The sequence below is a fragment of the Podarcis gaigeae genome (assembly GCF_964106915.1).
Source record: "Podarcis gaigeae genome assembly, chromosome: 9".
NCBI classification, from domain to species: domain Eukaryota; kingdom Metazoa; phylum Chordata; class Lepidosauria; order Squamata; family Lacertidae; genus Podarcis; species Podarcis gaigeae.
In genome coordinates, this window is record NC_139685.1 from 71,480,974 (window position 1) to 71,503,802 (window position 22,829).

General features: G+C 44.8%; 1 protein-coding gene across 1 annotated transcript in view; it reads right to left on the bottom strand.

Moving 5' to 3' along the window:
• ADAMTS3 (ADAM metallopeptidase with thrombospondin type 1 motif 3) overlaps positions 1-22,829 on the bottom strand; it is a 134,065-nt gene that overhangs the window by 109,727 nt on the left and 1,509 nt on the right. The window contains exons 3-4 of the mRNA XM_083756368.1: positions 17,967-17,994; positions 7,625-8,031 (exon numbers count right to left, since the gene is read on the bottom strand). Coding sequence (XP_083612494.1) covers positions 7,625-8,031; positions 17,967-17,994 — 435 coding nt within the window. The remainder of the gene's footprint in view (positions 1-7,624; positions 8,032-17,966; positions 17,995-22,829) is intronic.

Consider the following 22,829-nt stretch of genomic DNA (forward strand, 5'->3'; position numbering starts at 1 on the left):
CTAGTAGGACAGAAGACCAACAATGGGTGGAGCCAAGGTCAATGACAAGACTAGCCTAGTAATTTTAAGTTTGCCCTCATCTTCCTCCTGCTGAGTTGTATAGGAGCAACGCCTGAGACCAAGGAGGAAGAAACTGACTGCTAGACCCTGGAGTGCTTGTAAGTAAGAAGGCTGGAGCAGGCTGGCTGAGGGCTGGCTGATGTTTTTGGTCCCAGTGGGCCGTTCACTCTAATAGAGCAGTCTCCACTGCTTAGAAACCCAAGAAGGGGATATTTGGGGTCGATTCACACATCCACTTGGGCAAAGGATGGTTGAAAAGAGATCCACTTTTTGTTTTTCCCAGTTCATTTTCAAGGCGGTTGGATGCAAGCCTAATTTTCTGAAGTGGGGTGAAAAAAAGAAAAAAGAAACACCCCAGGAGATTTCTCAGTGGGGGAGGGGGAGTGCTCTAGCAGATATACATGTTTAGAAGGATATTTCATGTATCCCTACTGCATGTACACCCCTTCCGGATCAGGAGTCATACATGTTCACACTAGATGCAGATGGAAAGCCAAAAAGAGAGCAGCTCAGCAAAGCAGACTTGGATGAAAGGCCCAAGACCCCAAAAGTGAAGGATGGGCAACTATATCCATTTTTGTTTCTCTCCATTTTTCATTTTTCCAGACTTAGCTCCAGTTCTCCACATCAGCTTTCAGAATGAATTTTCTCCCAACAAACACATTTTGGGGATGCAATTTTGCCTAGTGTGCACATTTTTTGCAAAGCGGTTCTACACCCAGCACAGAAACCAAGTGGGCTGAAAGAGGAGGGAACCAGCATTGAAATTTAGCAGGCTCCAGAAGATGTCTTTCCTGACATCTCTTTTCCTCTTCTGCTTGTCCCCACCGAGTTAGCTTCACGGGGGGAGGGGGCAGACTAGTAACTTTTAATTCTTGCCAGCATTATTCACTTAGGAAGCAAAATGACCACTCAGAGCACTTAGTCTAATTAATTTGAAAGGAACTGTAACACTGCACTGCAGACTCTCCAAAAGTGCCACCAGAAAGCAATTTATTATCAAACAACAAGGCTGAGGAAACCTCATGCAGAGAGTGGGTGAAAGAAGATCTCCAGGCTTCTCTTTCTCTAGCCAGGCCACATGCAGGGCCGTCTTTACCCGAGGGTGCAAGGGGTGTAGGGCACCCGGGTGCTGAATTCTGGAGGGTGCCAGGCACCCGTCGGTGAAGCCACCTAAGCTCTTAACTGTCTACCTGTTATGAAATAATAAATAATAATAAAAATAATAAATAATTTTGATCAAGCTAGAAAAACTAATAATAATAATAATAATAATAATAATAATAATAATAATAATAATAATTTATTTATACCCCACCCATCTGGCTGGATTTCCCCAGCCACTCTGGGCGGCTTCCAACAGAACACCAAAATACAATAACCTATTAAATATTAAAAGCTTCCCTAAACAGATGTTTTCTAAAAGTCTGGTAGTTGTTGTTCTCTTTGACATCTGGTGGGAGGGTGTTCCACAGGGCGGGTGCCACTACCGAGAAGGCCCTCTGCCTGGTTCCCTGTAACTTGGCTTCTCGCAGTGAGGGAACCACCAGAAGGCCCTCAGCGCTGGACCTCAGTGTCCGGGCAGAATGATGGCGGTGGAGACGCTCCTTCAGGTATACTGGGCCAAGGCCATTTAGGGCTTTAAAGGTCAGCACCAATAATTTGAATTGTGCTCAGAAACGGACTGGGAACCAGTGTAGATATTTCAAGACCGGTGTTATACCTAGGTATTACCGAAATGTATACCTACTGTTGCACTAAAGGACTTTTGACTTTGTGCGCTCATTTACCAAAGACGTGATGCGCCAGCAGCAGTGCTTGTCATTCACAACAGCAGCACTTGTCAGACTTGGGGGCACTGGGCAGATCTTTGCACCCTGGCAGTGCATATGCTAAAGATTCCACTGGCCACATGCCAGCATTGGCACTTGCTTTGTACTAAAAGTGGTTTTAGAATCATAGCATTTGAAGGGACCATGGGGTCATCTAGTCCAACCCCCTGCAACAAAGGGATCTTTCGCCCAACATGGAGCTTGAAACCACAACCCTGAGATTGAGAATCTTAGGTGGATTGAGAAGATTCCACCTAAACATTAGGAAGAACTTCCTGACAGAACTTCATTAGGAAGAACTTCCTGACAGTAAGAGCTGTTCGACAGTGGAATTTGCTGCCAAGGAGTGTGGTGGAGTCTCCTTCTTTGGAGGTCTTTAAGCAGAGGCTTGACAACCATATGTCAGGAGTGCTCTGATGGTGTTTCCTGCTTGGCAGGGGATGGACTCGATGACCCTTGTGGTCCCTTCCAACTCTATGATTCTATGATTCTATGCCCTACCCACTAAACCAGTCATAGACAAACTTGGCCCTCCAGATGTTTTGGGACTACAACTCCCATCATCCCTAGCTAACAGGACCAGTGTTCAGGGATGATGGGAATTGTAGTCTCAAAGCATCTGGAGGGCCGAGTTTGCCTAAGCCTGCACTAAGCTATCCTCTTGCCCAGCTGGAATGTGTCCTTGAACTGCAAACAGGCCTTTTGTTTCCTTGGCTGGGGGAGAGGGAGAAAGGTGTGTGAGCACATGTAGATTGCACAAAATTACACTTGTCCCCACCCGCTTTTGCCTCTGGCCACACCCACCATTGGCATGTGGCCCTCAGAAGCCTGCCCAGACAGGATAGTGGCCCTCAGGTTAGAAAACGTTCCCCAGTGAGCTGAAACTGAACAGGACAAAGCGAGCATAAACTTCGAAATACAGTGGTGAGCTAAGCTGTCTCAGCAAACACTTTGAGCCAAAAACTAGAGGGAGAGGGAGACTAACAAGACATTCGTTTCAAAAAGATGGATTCTAGTAACAATAAACTATTCATCAAGATGCTTCTGGGGAGCTGAGTGGATTCTGAATCGATGCTGGAATGACCACAGGATTCAATTAACATATTGATTCGTTGGCTCTTTATCGGATCAATATTGGGCCACCAGCTAGCAGACGTCAGCCAAAAGATAGGAAGGAGAGTCTTCGTCTAAAGCCAGTTCTGCAATTCTTGCCCCCACTTTCCTTCTAAAATGTCAGTTGCACATGCTCTGGGTAATAACTGAGTTCTAGCAGAACACAACACACACACAAACATAAATCTGGGATTCAGCAGCAACTTAATGCCAGGAAAGCTGTTATCACTGGGACACTGTTGGCATGTCTTCTGCATTTTTCTTTTTTATAAAATGCACCCATGAGAGACTGCCTCTCTCCTCTCTCTCTCTCTCTCTCTCTCTCTCTCTCTCTCTCTCTCAGAAACAATATCCTGACCAACTGCCCCTCTATAGATCTGTAGGATCACTTAGATCTGCCTTTCTCAACCTTGGGTCCTGAGATGTTGTTGAACTACAACTCCCATCACCCCTAGCTAACAAGGCCAGAGCTCAGGGATGATGGGAGTTGCAGTCCAACAACATCTGGGGACCCACAGGTTGAGAAACACTGACTTAGATCATCCAGGGAAATTCTGCTCAGGGCCCCATGCCTTACAGAATATCATACAGTGGTGACCTGAGAAGGGCCATTTTCTGCTGTTGCCCGTTCCCTCTGCCACACCTAAAGCAGCAGCTATCAGTTGCTCCAGTCATCTCGCAAAGACGTATCGTGGCTCCCAGCCTTCCCCTGACCTATGAGATTGGATCTTTCTTTATGTGGCTGAAACCCATGAATCAGTGTTTCATTTGCTTCCCCATGCTTTTATGCTGTTGTTTAATTGGTATGTTTTCGGTTTGCTTTAATGGATATTGCCATTATAACGCACATGACGTATGCCGCTTTGAGGTTTTCGAACTGCGAAGTGGTTTTGAAATGCTTTTAATGAAACAAATCCCTGATCTTTCTGCAATTGGTGGCACTGGGCAGTTTTTTGGACCCCGGTGCCACATATGCTAAAGACGGCACTGAAAACAACAATAAATAACAGTTTAACTATGAAGCTTTCTCTCACAGGAGGTAGCGAGGGCTCCCAACTTGGCTGGCTTTTAAAGATGATTAGAAATAGTCCTGTTCCCCTAGATGGCAGTGGCTACAAGACACAAAGACCATGTTTTGCCTGTGCTGTCAGGGGCAATATGCCTCTGAATACCAGTTGCTTGGAGTTACAAATGGTGAGAGTCAGAGGTACTGTCTTGCACCCAAGATTGGGGGGCAGCACGAGGCGTGCTCTCGTGACGTAATGCAGACATTGTGGGATGTTGCATCATCGAGAGGAGGCCGTGCGCAGAGCCTGGTGTGGTGTGGCTTCTTCTCTCATGCTCAGGAGGAGCCAACCATTGAACCTAAGCACGCTCAGCCTCCTCCGCTCCTCAACATAGAAGGTGCCAAAGACCCCTCTGCCCCTAGGAGTTGGCATGCCTGGTGAGAGTGCTGTCGCTCCTGGGTTTTTGCTGATGGGCTTTCAAGAAACATATGGATGACCATTCTAGGAATAGGACACTGGACCGGATGGGGTCTTTGGCCTGATCTAGGAGGGCTCTTCTTAAGTTCTTTTCCAGCGCACAAATTGCTATGCTCCCAATCTGCAGTTTGTGTATTGCTGAGCAACAAATGTCATTAATGGCCCTTGATTGGGCTCCAAACTATAAGAGATGAAAAAGCATGCAGAATTAACATGTTTTGATCATCTGCGGTTTCATTATTTCAGATGGTTCGACTAATTGCATATTTTTCTGGTGCCTTTATTGTTCCTCTCACTGTCTTGTCATTTGACCCTCATTTTCTCTCACCTCAGCTGCCCTCTGTTTTGCGTCCGCTTTAAAGACAGGACTGACTTTCTACATTACGAGATTCCCAAATGCTTAGACCCTGCCAAGGGTCCATCTCTCGTTCCAAGATATTGCTCAAGCAGAGCAACCCATATACATCTCCAGCAACAATGCTCGTGTTTGGTTTTGAATGAACTTGCACAAATCAGCTTTGCAAATTGAGCTTGCAAAGCATTTTCCTGGTTGCAACACACAGTCAGGGATATCGCAGGCGAGCCATGGCTCGGTATTGCTATCCAGCAATGCACACCTATGGAAAAAAGGATATGGCCTCTAAGGATTCAGTCCAGGTGGCCATTATAACCAAGGCTGACCTGAAAAGTAAAGGAATTATGTAGCTACCTTGCTCATTGTCCATAGTTGCCATTCTAAAAATGCAAAATCAGAGAGAGAGAGAGAGAGAGAGAGAGAGAGAGAGAGAGAGAGAATATTGAAAGTGAAGGTCTGGGAGGACTCCAGGTTCCCTGATAGTATCAGCATCTACCTCCCCATCAGCTAATTCTTAGGTCTTTTGAAACTTATCTCTAGGGACAAGGGAGGAATTGCACTCATTCTGAAACTAATGCACTCATTCTGAAACTAAACATGCACTGGAACAAAGCAGTCTTTCAGAATTTGCATTCAAATACTGATGAATTTTCATGAGGTTGTTTTTTAAATAAATAAATAAACACCAGTTTATTGGGCATGATATTCAGCTTTGCAATAGGAACCGCAGGACTGAGAAAGGGCATTCCAATATTGAACACCAAATGTTAACAAAAAAACACATCGACCCTCAACTTCAATGACAAATATTATTATCGCTTTAAAATGAAGAACCAACAATAATGCAAATGCATTACTGTTTCATAAGTACTAGCAAGGACAAGACTGGCAAATTTGGATGCGATGAAACCTCATGGAACCATTCAGGCTAACTGAACACTTTAATATCATTATCTGTCTTTTGTGACAGCTTTTCCAGGACGGCTGTGTGCTGGATTCACCAGAGGCCCGAATACTGAGCTGAAATGGACTATTTGGACTGAGCCAGGCATCATTCGAATTAAGTTTAAACATCCTTTTTTCACAAAGGAGCTGCGATCCACACAGTGCAGGATTGGATCCTTCTGCTTAAGAGCTGTTGGACTTGAGTATCAACTCCAGTATGGAGCCAACCTTTTCGAAACCCAGTGGTTCAACTCTATGGTAGAATAGGGTTTTAAAAACCTTTATCCCTGCCCTCTTTCTTCAGGGATGGATCCAGTGCAAGGTGAAAGTCCCCTGGGTGACACTGAGTGAATTGACCCAATTCATATATCAGGGGTCCATGCACAGCTCTGCTTTCCTGATATGGGCCACCATAACCATTCGAGTTTTCTAAATACCCACTCACATGGTCTCCTGCTTATTTATTTATTTATTTATTTACACACACACACACACACACACACACACACCAATGATCTCAAGATTTTTTCCCACCCCATTTCATTCTCACAATAAGCCTATGACATAAGCTACACTGAAAAATAGTCACTGGCTCAAAGTTGGTGCAAAGTGAGGATTTGAACTTCCATCTCTCCAGTCCTAACCAAACACTCTAACCACTACACCAGTTCCCCTACACTACCAGAATCTCTTCCAGGAGATCCAACAGATTCCAGTGCTAAATCAACCAAGAGGGAAGCTGTCATCTTGACGTGAACTGAGATTTTGAATCAAAGCTACATCCATCTCCCATGGTGCACTGCAAAGGACACAGAATGGTCAGACAAATTTAATTGTCTTATCCCATAATGAAGCACGACTGCTGAAGGTGAGTAGGCGTCATCCCTTGAGTTTTGTTTGCATGGCAGACCAAACGTAAAAGTGATATGCGAGTGACTCTGAACTCTTTAGATACAGTGGTGGAGAACCTGTGGACCTCTACTACAAATCCCATCCTTGCTGCTGGTTGTGGCTTATGGGAGTTGGAGCCCAAAAACATCTGAGGAGAGGGGGGTTCAGGTTCAACACCCCTGCTTTGGAAGAAGGGCAGAGAAGAGGGGAGGGGTCCTTGACCTCTAGCATCACCAGTGAAAAGGATCCTGGGTAGTGAGAGAAGGAAATACAGTTTCCCCAAAACACTGAAGAACAACTGTCACGTTGACTGAAGCAAGGAAGCTTCGTGTATTCAAATGCAAACAGCTAAACATGAAAAGAGTTCCAACCCAGAAAAACATTTCCCCATCACATTTGGAAAATATTCAAAATTTGTATATTTATTTCTTGCCCGTCCTTCACCCTAAGTTCCCAGTACAGCATTTCTCAAACGTGGGTCCCCAGCTGTTGCTGGACTACAATTCCCATCATCCCTAGCTAGCAGGAAGAGTGGTCAGGGATGATGGAAGCTGTGGTCCAACAACATCAAAATGCAATATTAAAAGTAATTTAGAACAGCTTAACAACTTAGGTGGGTTCTAAAAAGCAAACATCACAAGTGTTAAAAACCAAGGTAAAGAAGTTGTCTTCAGCATTTGCCAGAGGCTGTAAATTTAAGGTGCTGGGTGCATCTCTGTGGGGAGGGAGTTCCACAGCTTAGGGGCCACCACAGAAAAGGCTCTCCCAGGGGATGCCACCCCCTGAGTCTCTGAGGGTGGGGGAACTACCAAGAGGGCCCCCCTGCTGATATCAGCACCTGAGAAGATCTGTGGGGAAGGAAGCTATTATGAGTTACTGATGATGTTTGTGACAGAAACAACCACAAATATTGACACTATCAGTAACCAAAAAGAATATCTTACCAGACCATCGCAGTTGCTAATAGCAACTGAAGCGCTTGGGATATCCACAAGATCTCCAACGTAAGCACAGTTGGTCGATAATGATTCTTTTTTCCATATTCTTTCGGTGACAGTCCCACTCTGACCCAGGCTAACGCCGTCTGTTCTGTTTCTTGTTTCCACAGAGTCTTCGTACCACTCCACCACCGCCCCGGGAGCTATTAGATGAGTGTTAGGCCTCAGTCTAAGATGGAACTCCCTTCCAAATGCAGATACATTGAAATATAGTTGCTTGGGGCTTGCCGATACATCTCTCACGGCTCTTCTTGAACGGCTTGCGGAAACTCTATGGGAGATGTAACTTCCGTCTGCTCTGGTGCTGATCGGGGTTGCTAAGACATACTGTTTTAGCTTGTGTTCTGATGTTTCTGTTAAAAGAAAAAGAAAAAAGGCAGCATTTATATCAATGTCAAATGGAGCAGACACAGCCATCAATATTTCCCTGCATAGCATCAGAAGAAGAACACTTTTGGATCAGTTCAAAGACTTTGAATCATAGAATCATTGAATTGTAGACTTGGAAGGTACCCCATGGGTTATCTAGTCCAACCCCCTGCAGTAATAATAATAATAATAATAATAATAATAATAATAATAATAATAATAATATTATTATTTATACCCTGCCCATCTGGCTAAGTATCCCCAGCCACTCTGGGCAGCTCCCAATCGAGTGTTAAAAACAATACAGCATTAAATATTAAAAACTTCCCAAACAGGGCTGCCTTCAGATGTCTTTTAAAGATAAGATAGCTGCTTATTTCCTTCACATCTGGAGGGAGGGCGTTCCACAGGGCGGGTGCCACTACCGAGAAGACCCTCTGCCTGGTTCCCTGTAACCTCACTTCTCACAATGAGGGAACCGCCAGAAGGCCCTCGGAGCTGGATCTCAGTGTCTGGGCTGAACGATGGCGGTGGAGACGCTCCTTTAGGTATACAGGACCGATGATGATGGAGGAATCTCAGCTAAAAGCATCCATGACATCTAGTCCATCATACTTTACCCACTACAGCCAATTCACTACCTATAGAAAAACCTCAATCAAGCACAAAGTGAAGCTATGGGACTCATTTCCACAGCAGGCAGCAACGGCCACCAACCTAAATGCTGGGAAACTCAAAAGTGTGTGTTCTTGTATTCCGCTTGCTGGTTTCCCCATGGCGTCTGGGTGGCCACTGTGAGAAGGAGTGCCAAATTTTGCTGTTGCACAGGGTGCTGCTGAAATTTGAGACCCCCAGGTCCGCCACTGCCACAAACACAATACTTTTCAAATGACACAGTTAGCACAAACAAGAGTGATCTGATGTGCCAGCACTGAATGCATTAAAAAAAACACCCAAAACTCACTGGATGAGTAGTAACAGAGTGAGTCCCCTGTACAGACATTTCCCTTTAGGGTGATGATTAGGTTCAGCCTTTCAGCTACAGTTCAAAAACAAGGGTGTTTTTTTAAGTCCTGTAACCATCTCCCCACATTTCAGCATGCGGGAAGAAGGGAAGAAAGTGAACTCTTCAAGGAGCAGAACCAACTACGTATGAACAGGTGAGAATAAAAAGGAGAGAAGGAGACACCAGCAGGACTGTCTGCAGTCAGCAGAGAGCTTCCCAAGATGCATAAACACAGAAATGGAAGGCTGTTGCCCTCACCCCCTTTAAGTAGTCAAAGGCAATTAAAATTAAATGTGTCATGCTTAAACTCTGAAGACATCCAGGCTTCTCAGCTGGCTTCCTTTGTCCCTTTTCCAGAGTCTACAGTCCATGGAAATGCAATTCCACCCATTGGTGGTGGAAAACAGTATTTCCCCTTCTCTTCATTCTCTCCCACACATCAGTTCCAGCACATCCTCTTTAGCTAATTAGGAGCTCTGCTAATAGTCAATAATAGTAAAAAGGGGGAAGAAGAAGATAAGAGTGAAAATGCTTACGCACAAGTTTTTAAACTTGGAAGCAGCCATTGATTCCAGTGGAAGAGCCAAATAAGTACTCCAGAGTGCAGCATAAGGGATTTTAAAATTGTCCTGATTTTGTTTCTCAGACTCCTCATTTCTGCTACAGTTGCAAAATGGTTACGTTGTAAGGTTTTGCTCAAGAAAGCACATCATATTCTCATAAGGAAGCATTCCAAAACATATAATTAAGCAAAAGGAAGGCATTTTTTTTAAGTGTTACAACTTTCTAGCAGAATTCCCAGAGGGAGCAAAAAAAAAAAGTCAAGAAATCAGGTCTGCTGGACCACCCAAGTCAATCCCATCTACCTTACTGGAGTTAACGTGCATGTGTGATCTCATTCACGTTATTAGAGCTCATTGCAACTCATGGTCTCTCATAACATGAGAACTTGTGGACATCAATAAAGCTGGATGCTGAAAGATTTGGGACAGATAAAATGAAGCACCTCTACAGTCATTGCAGAGTTAGACTGTGGAACTCCCTCCCACAGGATAGCCACCAACTAAGATGGCTACAAAAGAGGATTGGACAAATTCATAGAGAAGAGAGAGTTATTGGAGGATTCTAGCCATGATGGCAAGAAGAAGAAGAAGAAGAAGAAGAAGAAGAAGAAGAAGAAGAAGAAGAAGAAGAAGAAGAAGTTGTATTTATACTCCACCCACCCCAGCCAAGACCAGGCTCAGGGCAGCTAATGTCAGGTATAAAAACAATTGATTAAAATACAACATAAAAACAAGATTAAAATACAACATTAAAATGCAGCCTCAATTCAGTAGAAACTCAAATCAAAAAATTTGGGGGATGAAAATGTCAAATCTTCACGAAGGCCAACTATCCAGACAGGTCTTACGTGGGCCAGAAAAAAGCCAGGGAAGTCCCCAAATAGGAGTTCCATCACAGAAAGAGAAAGGAAAAAGGAAAGAGGGGAAGGGGATCAAGTTGATTCCAAGTCAAAGACCAGGCAGAACAACTCTGTCTTACAGGCTCTTTGGAAAGAAATCAGATCCCGCAGGGCCCTGGTCTCATGAGACAGAGTGTTCCACCAGGCCGAAGCCAGTGTTGCAAAGACCCTGGCTCTGGTTAAGGCTAATCTGACTTCCTTAGGGCCCTGGACCTCTAGGCTGTCGCTATTTATGGACCTTAAGGTCCTCCACAGGGCACACCAGGAGAGGCCGTCCCATAGGTATGAGGGTCCTAGGCCATGAAGGGCTTTAAAGGTCATAACCAGCGCCTATGGCTATGCTCCACCTCCACAGCTGGAGCCAGCAACACGTTGCTGGAAACTGCAAGAAAGGGAAAGGATCTTGTCCTTGGGTCCTGCTTGCAGGTTCCCCCCAGGGATCCGGGTGGTCACTGTGAGAACAGGATGTTGGATGAGACGGGCCATTGGCTGGATCCATCAGGCTCTTCTTCAGTTCTTGTTCCACCACTTTGGCTGCCAACTTGGTGCCAACTTGAATGAAAAATTGGAGGGCAAGGAAGCTCTGCCCTGCACAATTGATCATACGATGTGGTGCACAGACACATAAGGCTATCCTTTTCTTGGCAATAAGTCCCAATAAAATAAGCAGGATGTACTCCTAATGTAAGGGTTGCAGGTGGCGCTGTGATCTAAACCACAGAGCCTAGGACTTGCCGATCAGAAGGTCGGCGGTTCAAATCCCCACAACGGGGTGAGCTCCTGTTGCTCGGTCCCTGCTCCTGCCCACCTAGCAGTTCGAAAGCACATCAAAGTGCAAGTAGATAAATAGGTACCGCTCCGGCAGGAAGGTAAAAGGTGTTTCCATGCACTGCTCTGGTTCTCCAGAAGTGGCTTAGTCATGCTGGCCACATGACCTGGAAGCTGTACGCCGGCTCCCTTGGCCAATAAAGCGAGATGAGCGTGCAACCCCAGAGTCGTCTGCGACTGGACTTAATGGTTAGGGGTACCTTTACCTTTACCTTGTTACTCCTAATGTAAACATGCTAAACATGTAATGGCATTTTTTTATTCCCAATTACTTTTTCTTTCTTTCATTTTTCTCACTCTTTTATATATATATATCAAATTCTTTTAATAAAATATTAATTTAAAAAAATGTAAGCATGTTTAGATTGGACGAGAGAGAGAGAGGGAGAAAGAGAGAAATCTATGAAATCTAATAGCCTAATAGTCCTGGAAGTACATTTCCCTGTTCAGCCAGAAATGACAACTCTCAAGGGGCCACTTAAAATTCCCCCGTTGATTCAGAACTTAAAAGGGTCTCATTTATCACCCCAGTGTGTCTGGTTCGGCCTACAGGGAGTCATCAAGGAAGCTTCGCAAGGCCCCTCCTAAAAGCAGCTGGCCAATGTCATCCCGCGAAGTTCGAAAGCCAAGATCTTGTCAGAAACTCGTCAGTGTTATCAGAATTCTATCACCTCCTGGCTCCACATGCCAAGCAGAATGAGAGAGCCTAGAGGGCTGAGCCAAAAGGGCTTTGCAACATAAACTACCCTGCACACATCCAAGATTGTTTCTTCCCTAGCCACAAGAGCTAAAAATACATGGGTTTTTTTTATTGTTAGCAATATGTCATGAGAATTGCTCTTTGCTTTAAATTATATATAAGCATGAAAGATGCAGCTCCATAATTCAGCCTATATATATATATATATATATATGCAGGTTTTGGTGTCCTCGGGTGTCTTCCCGTGTAAAAGTTGGGGTGTCTAGGCGACGTTTCGACGAGGTCTCACTCGTCATCTTCAGGCTGGTGCTTTCGGCTTCTTGTTACTGGAACAGAGCGGGATCTCAGTGTTTGAGTTCCTATAAATACTGTAGAGGGGGTGTGGTGTCTAGCCTCCAATGTTCTGGGCAGAGAGGAAGTTCCCAGGCTAGTGTGCCTTTTCTTCTTTTGTTCCTTAATTACTTGAGAGATACCTTGAGTGATTTCTTGAGTGATATCCTGAGTACCACTTAGGTGGGTCATTAGGTGTGGATTAGTTGCTAAAGTCTTTGTGTCTTGACCTCTTGAACTTTGTGAAGAGTTTTCCTGAGAAGATGGCTGTATTGCACTTAGTTGTGCTTTGGCTTGGCTTCGTGTATAGGGGCGAGCTGTGGTTTTGTGGCTTGTGTCAGCCAGATCTGTGTAGGGATTGCAGGGGGGTGCAGCATCCGGAGGTGCCACCATGGATTGGCTACTGGATGGTGTCAGTAATTCATCTGTGGAGAGGGTCTGGGTTTGGGTCTGGTGTGGTTGATTGGTGTTGGCGTTCTGTGTGCCTCTGGATCTGGTGTCAGTTTTTGTGGGGAGGGCTAATTTCCAGATGTCTGGCAAGCGGGATGTGTCGTCACGCTTGTTCATGTTGTGAGGGTGTTTCTCTATCTCGATGGCTTCCATGATTATTCTCTTGTGGTGATGTTCCGTGTTAAAGAGCAATTTGGAATCTGCAAAATTAATTTCGTGTCCTGTTTCTTTCATGTGTTGGAAAAGAGAGGAAGTTTTTTCTTCTTTTTTGACGGCATTCTTGTGTTCTGCGATACGTGCATTTATTCGTCTGTTTGTTTGTCCAATGTACGTGGCTGGGCAGACTTTGCAGGGTATTTCATAGATCCCTTGGTTTTCCAACTGGATTTTATCCTTGGGGTTTCTGAGGATATTGGCTATTTTTTGGTTGGTGCAAAAGGCTGTTTTGATATTGTGTTTATGGAGGATTTTGCTAATTTTATCTGTAGTGCCCTTGATATAAGGAAGGAGGGCCATGCCATTGTTTTCTTCTGTGTCTTGGTTTTTGGGGGGTGTTTCCTTTTGGATTAGCTTCGTAATCCTGTTTTGCTGGTATCCATTGGCAATTAACACATTTGAGAGATTCTGTAACTCAGTTGTCAAGTGGTCTTTGTCAGCCAGGCGTTTGGTTCTGGAGATGAGAGTCTTGGCTACGGAGTTTATTTGTGCAGGGTGGTGGTGTGATTGTGCATGTAAGTAGCGGTTGGTGTGTGTTTTTTTCTGGTAGATAGTGTGTCCTAGGGAGCCATCAGGTTTTTTGTAGATTAGGACGTCAAGGAAGGGAAGTTGGTTGTTGGCTTCTATTTCCATAGTGAATTGTATTTTGGGGTGTAAGTTGTTGAGATGTGTGAGGAAGCTATCCAGTTTTTCCTTCCCGTGTGGCCAAATTACAAAGGTGTCGTCAACATATCTGAGCCAAAGTTTGGGTTTGTGTTCTGACTTGTCTAAAGCATTGGTTTCAAAGTGTTCCATGTACAGGTTTGCGATGACCGGTGAGAGGGGTGATCCCATAGGTGCTCCTTCTATCTGTTTGTATCTTTGTCCATTGTGGATGAAGTACGTGTTGGTTAGGCAGTGGTTGGTCAGGTCCAAGATGTATTCGGGGGGATTGTATTTGTTTTGAATAGCTGTCAAGGCTTCATTAATGGGCACTTGTGTGAAGAGAGATACAACATCGAAGCTCACAAGTAGGTCATTAGGATGTAGGTTTTGCTTCTTTATTGTTTCTATGAACTGGAAGGAGTTTGGTACGTGTGAAGAGATGGATTCTGCATAGGGCTGAAGTTGCTTGGCGAGAAATTTAGCGAGATTTTGTAGAGGTGAGCCTATGGAGCTGACTATTGGTCTGAGTGGTGTTCCTTCTTTGTGTATCTTGGGGAGGCCGTAGAGCTCGCCCCTATACACGAAGCCAAGCCAAAGCACAACTAAGTGCAATACAGCCATCTTCTCAGGAAAACTCTTCACAAAGTTCAAGAGGTCAAGACACAAAGACTTTAGCAACTAATCCACACCTAATGACCCACCTAAGTGGTACTCAGGATATCACTCAAGAAATCACTCAAGGTATCTCTCAAGTAATTAAGGAACAAAAGAAGAAAAGGCACACTAGCCTGGGAACTTCCTCTCTGCCCAGAACATTGGAGGCTAGACACCACACCCCCTCTACAGTATTTATAGGAACTCAAACACTGAGATCCCGCTCTGTTCCAGTAACTAGAAGCCGAAAGCACCAGCCTGAAGATGACGAGTGAGACCTCGTCGAAACGTCGCCTAGACACCCCAACTTTTACACGGGAAGACACCCGAGGACACCAAAACCTGCATTCCTGTACCCGTGAAAATCTACGAAAGCAAATATATATATATATATATATATATATATATATATGATTCTTCAGTTTGGATGCCTAGAAGTCTACTTTTGCCACGCAAATCCCTCCCAGATGGCGAGGTGCCATAATCACATTCGCTGGATGACTGTAGGCCAGTGGTGGCTGGTATTGCTAGGTCGAGAAGCATAGAGACCAACAGGAAGATAAGCCAGATATAAGGCCAGTCAGAGATACTCCCTGACTGTGGATAAGAAGGCAGAGAAGTGAGGACTGAGTGAGGACAGACTGAGGTCGATGCGGTAGCTCCCCAATCACCCTAATGGTGCAGCTGCTGTAAGCTCCTTGGGGCAGGAGACTATGGCCCTGCTTGTGTATTGCCGAGCATATCGGTGCTTCAAAAAAACCACAACCATTCAGCAGTAAGAGTGTTACATTGATGGAGCATGTGTAGACAGGTGCATTGCAAAGGGGAACACACACATTAAGCAGTGGCATGCGGTCAGTAGACCAAGGGGACCAGTCTAGTCCTCTAAATGTTCCCCTGGTGTCTCTTTCCCAAAGCCCAGGAAGCTTCTGCCTGGCTTAGAGAGGCACGATGTTCATGCATGCAACATCAGGACATCAATACATCTTGTGTGTGACATCACACACACCCTACCCCATTGCCCTTGCAATCTGGTGCCTCTGGCCCTAATTTCGCCTCTACGAAATATTTCACCGCACGCCACTCACATTAAGCCACAGACTATGGGTGCTTTCAGGAAAAGGGAAATATATATATATGCCTATTTGTTTACAGGGACTTGTTGTGGGTGATTAGCAATGGAGGAGAAAATTGGTTCAGTTAGAATGTGAATGCGAATCTACTGAATTTACACTTGCCTCCCAAATTTGCACTTCTCTGAATTTTGTAGCTCGCCAGTCATATAACATGCACAAAATTGTCTACATTGTGGAAAAGAATGAATAAAGATGCAAATACTGACAAAGGAAATGCGTTATATTGGGAACATCGCTTTTAAAAATGTGAATTTCAAATGAAATTGCATGCAAAAATGTGTATGCTAGGAGAAATTTGTGCAAATGCGGAGAAATGCCACAGGACCATAAAGGGAAAAAAAACATGGCAATTTCCATTCCTGTTTGCATCAGAATTATTTAACACCCCTATCCATGGCATATAACCTCTGAATATGATGGCCCAAATTTAGCTGTCATGACTTGCAGCCAAGGAAGGACTACGTTTTGTTTAGTTCCCTTTTAAGGCAGCTGGATTGTGTTTCTGTCAATTGTCCATCCTTGTCATAGGACCATAATGCTTCAGAAAACTCGTCCTTTTTGCTCCGAGGCCACCTAAGAATACGAGGAGCTGAGCTGTCAAACTGGAGAAGAGCTCAGAGCGAAAGGTCACAGAAAGAGATCGCAAAAGCTTTGAGGCAGCCTTTTGAAGTGTTCAGGATGCGAGCTTTCACCTGCTAGAAGAGCCACCGGACAGGTTTAAACCTCCATATTAAGGGGTCAAAGGCACCAGAGATTTAGTTTTCAAGGACTGGCTGACTTGGCAACTCATCTCGCCCCCCCCCCCCGCCCCAAGACGATACGGTTTCCAGTTGGCAAGTGCTGAATGAATACGAATCTGAAAAATCCACAGACATTTCAGGAGCATTTTCTTCCCTGCTACGGGGAAAACAAGATGCCAGATTCACACATGGAGGGAAATTAAGGAACGGTTACGAGAGCCTCTGTTACAAGCCCATAGGCATTTCGTTAGCTCGTCTGCCCACACACAGCTCTGCAATAGTGTTGACAGCTGCCAAGGCTGGAAGTGAGAGCCCCCAGCTCTGAGCACAGCTGCCTTATGTCAGGAGCCACCAGAGCTACATGTTTTGAGCGTTTCCCTAGACGGAGAAGGACCCCAAGGCACTGGACTCAGTCCGCCTGCCCATAATTACATAAGAGCATCAGAAGAGATTGCTGGATCAGGCCAAAGGCCGACCAGCCTAGCATTCAGGTTTAAATACAGGTATCTGTATTATTATTATTATTATTATTATTATTATTATTATTATACCCCACCCATCTGGCAGGGTTGCCTCAGTCACACTGGGCAGCTCCCAACACACATAAAAACATAATAAAACCTCAAACATTAGCAACTTCCTGATACAGGGCTTCTAAAAGATGTCTTCTGAAAGTTGTATAGTTATTTATCTCCTTGACATCGTCTGGGAGGGCGTTCCACAGGGCGGGCGCCACTGCCAAGAAGGCCTTCTGTCTGGTTCCCTGTAACCTCACTTCTCACAGTGGGGGAACTGCCAGAAGGTCCTCAGAGGTGGACCTCAGTGTCCAAGCTGAGCTATGGGGGTGGAGAATTTGTAAAGGTTTCATTGTGATAAGATGGCCAATCATTTCCCGTATATGTATAATGTTCCACAATCAGTTCTGTCACCTTTTTTAAAACAAGATTGATAATTTTGGCATCTCTAAAGTCCCCTGGGATTTCTTCTCTTCCCCAGATTTTTTCAATGAGCTTGTGAAGTTGTTGTGTAAGTTCAATTCCGCCTGCTTTGAAGATTTTGGCAGTTATCCCATCAGGTCCACTGGCTTTGTTGTTTGTCGTTTGGTTAATAGCTGTACACAACATCCTTTACCAAAGGTGTCATGGACTTTGAAGACACTCAAACTCAGGACGCAAGGGAGAAATGTGCTAGGAGGAAGGCACGCTTGGCAAATCCACACCGTGATCAACTCCCACCCGGAAACCAATGTCCCCACTGTGGAAGGACGTGTGGATCCAGAACTGAACTCCACAGTCACTTACGGACTCATTGTTAAAACCGTGTTTATGGAAGGCAATCTTACTCGGCCACGAGTGATTGCCAAAGAAGAAGAGGAAGAAGATGTATAACATTTCCCCCCTGATTTTCTCACCTGCCTTCCATCCATCCATAGTACACTGACACAATTCCAACATGTATCACTATTACTTGCCAACTGGAGTGAATATCATCTACATGGCAATTTATTTATTTTATATATTAAGAAAATGGTCTCGCAGGGTGCTAAAGCCATATTAGTGGTAAATAGTTCAAATCTTGTGTTTAATATTTTGTGTTGGTGTTTGAATATTTTGTTGGAAGCTGTCCAGAGTGGCTGAGGAAACTCGGTCAGATGGATGGCATATAAATAATAAAGTAGTAGCAATAGTAGTTAGTAGTAGTAGTGGTATTTTATATACAAACTACAAATAAGATACAGCTGAATGGTCTTACCTGTTTGAATAACGTCTTCTTTAGCAGCCTGGAAAAATAAACAATAATTTGTTTTATTCATTAACTATACTCACGCATAGATAAACTTTTGGCACTCAGGCACTCCAAGTGGTGTACATATAAAACAATTATTGAACCAATATTAAATGACAGAAGAGTGGCAAAACAGTGAAACCAAATCAATAGTCCAACAATTAAATCACCAGCAGGGTATAGTGTGGTTAGACTATTGGACCAGAGTTCAAACCCTCAAAACTCAGCCAAGAGGCTCACTGGGGCCAATCACCACCTCTCAGGATAAAACGAGGAAGGGGGAGGACCAGGTACACAACCTTGGTCTCCTTGGAGGAAAGGCAGGAGATAAATCTAATACATAAACAGAACTTCAAAAAAGGAGTTCCATAATCAGGATCTTGAAGGGGCTGTCACAGAAAAGACCCTGTTGCGTGCGAGAGCACCAGTCTAGCTATTTCGATGGTGGGAACCTCAAAAGAACCTCATAGTAGGCTGCAATGGAAGCAGCCCTTCAGATGTCCTAGCCCCAAGCCACTTAGGGGATGGAAATGTGTTCCCCTCTAGCTGTTGCTGGACTTCAACTTCCATTAGCCCCCAGCCAGCACAGCCAATGAGACAGGGAAGATGGGAGTTGTAGTTCAACAAGATCTGGAGGCACACACATCCCACACCTCTGCTTTATTAGGCAAGAAGAAGCACTTTGAATTGGACCAGGAAACTTTTTTTGTGGGTGAGTGGGTGGGAGGATGTGAATGCTACTTTGCTTCTGATCATGATGAAGACAGACAGTGTATGTTTCTAGGAAAGTAACAAAGCAAGGGCACCCAGATCCTGGAATAAGTAAGGACCATCTAGCTCAGCGTTATGATTCCACCAGGGGCCAAGCAAATCTCACCAAGCAGAGAGAAGAAGAAAAAAGGTGATAGAATCGCAGAATTGTAGAGTTAGAAGGGAACATGAGGGGCCATCTAGTCCAACCCCCTGAAATGCACGAATATTTTGCCTGACGTGGGACTCGAACCCACAACCCTGAGACTAAAAATCTCCTGCTCTCCTGACTGAGCTACTCATGGCCTGTTTTCACCCCTAGCCAGTGGAGGTTGCTCTCACCGGGCTCAGTCTGTCCTCAGCTAGCCCTCACCTGTCTCAGTCCAGGGGACGGCCATCAGCTTCCTCTTCCTCAGTCTCAGTTTCGCACCCATGGAACTCACCAAAGAGAATGGTGGGAAGCAGACCAGAATTAGGTGGCTCTACCCATCGCTGGCTCTTGCTCCACCAACCACCGGCTTTGGCGCCATCTACTGTTGGCCTCCTGGACTTCTGTCCAATCACCAGTGTCCCTATTCAGAAGGTATACTATTTTTGTCCACTGAGGATCCATGCTTCAGAGCAGTTGCTATGTTTGCAAAGGACAAACTAGTTGGTCTAGCCAGCTTATCCTACACTGTTCTACCTCCTCCTGCCTTCCGCAACGCCCCCCCCCCATTGCCCCACATCCAGGAACGGTGCTGCCCTTAAGTGAATAAACAGCTGTCCCCCAATCCACTAATAAGACTCCATAAATAATAAGTTTCACATAAACAGCTTGAGCTAATAAACCCAGATTTCTGAATGGGCCATTCTGTAATGCTGCAGTGCTGCGCCAAAAAATTAGAGTCTGCTGGATGAAGAAATACTTTAAGAGCTAATTAAAACCACGATTCCTGAGGGATGGAGGGTGTAGGGGAAACAAACAAACATGAATCCTGACAACTCTCCAGGGACACAAAGCCAAAGAAACCAAGACAAGTGGCAGTCTCTCTCTCTTTTTTCTGCCCTAGAACTGAGCTAGCAAAGAAAGGAAGTACAGTTAGATCTCTGAGCGAACAGGTTTTGCAGGTGCGGAGAGTGCTTCAGAAAGCCTGCAAAACCTATTTGATCAAAGGTGACAGCAAAGGGAGGGAGGGAAATGAGTTCCTGGGAAGCGATGACTTTATCATCATAGCAAATCTGAAGGTCTGTTGCGTCTCATACCTATTTGCATTCACAGCAACCAACATGCAGCGGAAGAAACCCAAGTTCAGGAACGTATGTGGGCCCACAAAGAAAATTAACAGCAACCAGCAAAAGTACAGTCTGGGGCAGCGCCTACAACTCGCCCCCAGGATTGTGGGTGCCTGCCGCCATAACATGGGCTTGCAATATCACACATCAGCACATAGTGTGTGCAATGTCACACCTGATGTGGAACGCCGTGTTGCATTTTCGGAGAGGAGGTCCCTTCCAGCTCTACATTTCTATGATTCTGTGATCTGGTTGGTGACTGTGAGAATAGGATGCTGAACTAGACGGACCTTGGAACTGATATAACAGGGCTGTTCTGATGTTATTAAGTATCAGCTGTAACTGAAAAGAGCCTGTGAGAAGGATTCTCAGATGAGTGGGAAGAGGAGCCCTTTGACTCAAATGAGCTTTCTTCAATTAAAAAAAAAATTTAAAACCATTCCATGAAAGATGGGAAGAGGAAATGAAGAGTCAGGTTGCAAAGGTTCATCCATGCTTCCCAAGCACAAAGAAGAGGAATGTGTTGAATGTGTTTTACAATGGAACCAACCTGGGCTGCCCAGGAGCATCTCACCTTTGAGTGAGGATGCTCTCTGACCTCTGGTGGCTGCTCTAGTAAGCTAAGGATCATAGAATCATAGAGTTGGAAGAGACCACAAGGGCCATTGACTCCAACCCCCTGCCAAGCAGGAAACACCATCAGAGCACTCCTGACATATGGTTGCCAAGCCTCTGCTTAAAGACCTCCAAAGAAGGAGACTCCACCACACTCCTTGGCAGCAAATTCCACTGTCAAACAGCTCTTACTGTCAGGAAGTTCTTCCTAATGTTTAGGTGGAATCTTCTTTCTTGTAGTTTGGATCCATTGCTCCGTGTCCACTTCTCTGGAGCAGCAGAAAACAGTCTTTATCCCTCCTCTATGTGACATCCTTTTATATATTTGAACATGGCTATCATATCACCCCTTAACCTCCTCTTCTCCAGGCTAAACATGCCCAGCTCCCTTAGCCGTTCCTCATAAGGCATCGTTTCCAGGCCTTTGACCATTTTGGTTGCCCTCCTCTGGACACGTTCCAGTTTGTCAGTGTCCTTCTTGAACTGTGGTGCCCAGAACTGGACACAGTACTCCAGGTGAGGTCTGACCAGAGCAGAATACAGTGGCACTATTACTTCCCTTGATCTAGATGCTATACTCCTATTGATGCAGCCCAGAATTGCATTGGCTTTTTTAGCTGTCGTGTCACACTGTTGGCTCATGTCAAGTTTGTGGTCAACCAAGACTCCTAGATCCTTTTCACATGTACTGCTCTCAAGCCAGGTGTCACCCATCTCCCAAGAAATGATGACTCCTTTGGACCATTTCCCTCATGGGGAAAACAAATCCTATGCCAGCCTTGAGGCAGGTGGGATGACCTTTATGCTCAGGTCTGTATATCTCTGTCCATGGGCAATGTCTCCATGTTTGTTTGTTTTTTAAATTATTTTTATTAGCAATCTCAACATAACAAATTATCATACCATATAATCATTCCCCGCTTCCATCCCCCCCAAAGACTTCCCTCCGCTCCTCTCTCTGATTTCTCAGCACATATTATTCTCTGCATGTTATAAAATTTTAGATATCCTTACATTATCTATCTAACATGTTATCAGCCAATACATTTGTGCATGTTTATTCAGAACCTGCCAAGGAGTCCAATTCATTTTGTTGTCTTTTTAAATAATTTGGAAAAAAAACTCCCATTCTTTCTTAAAGCCACAGTTGTCCTTATTCCGCAATTTATATGTCAGTTTAGCCAACTCTGCATAACTCATCAGTTTTTCTTGCCACTGTTATTTCATTGGGATTTCCTCATTCTTCCATGGCAATGTCTCCAAGTTTTGTTAAACTGGGGCGAGGAATCAATTATTTTATTATTTGTGCAAACACTGGAGTGCATCTCCACTGTGTCATACTTAGAGTACTGAAATTCCATTGGCTTCAGTGGGTCTACCCAGAGTATGAGTACTGCACATCGAGATCCAACCTAGTGTGTGCACATTAAAAAAAAAAAAGATAAGCAATGCCTTACAGTCTCATGGATTTCAGTTGGGCTACTCTAAGCGCAACTAACATTGCACGCCAAACCATGACTGCTCAGACATAAGTCCTATTGAATTCAATGGGGATGACTCTCAAGTATGTGAGCTTAGGATCCCTGCCTAAATTGGGTCCCAGACCTTTGGTAATCTGCTATTTATTTATTTGAATGAACTGTATATGCCACTTGATTGCAAAAAGGAAAACAAAAAAACCTCTAAGCAGTTAGAAAATTGCCAGTGAAAGAGTGTTAAAAACAGGTATTAAAACATCCAGAAATATAATTAAAACCAACAATAGACTAAAAAGGCTTGCGTTTTAATCTCAGCTTCCACGTGTCCGGGTATGCTTGTCTAAGCAAAAGCGTTTTAAACAGGAGCTGAAAAGAGTACAGAGAGGGATTCTGCCTGCTGTCAATAGGCAGGGAGTTCCGAAGGGCAGGTGCTGCCACGCTAAAAGATCTTCAGCCTTGGTCTCTACTTGACGGATCCCAAAGGCATTATAACTCCCTAACAGAGGGAAAGTATTCAGTGGGGGAGATCTCTTGCGCAAGCCACAGTGAAGAGAACGGGAGCCACGGAGGGGCTCTTGTAAGAGAAGCCCCCCCCCCCCACCTGCGGAATTCTACACGGAATGAACGCTTTCACACGCACACGCTCGCTCCAGAGAGACGAATAAGAACATCCCCATCACCCGCTGACTCCATTCCCCAGGCTAGAGGACAG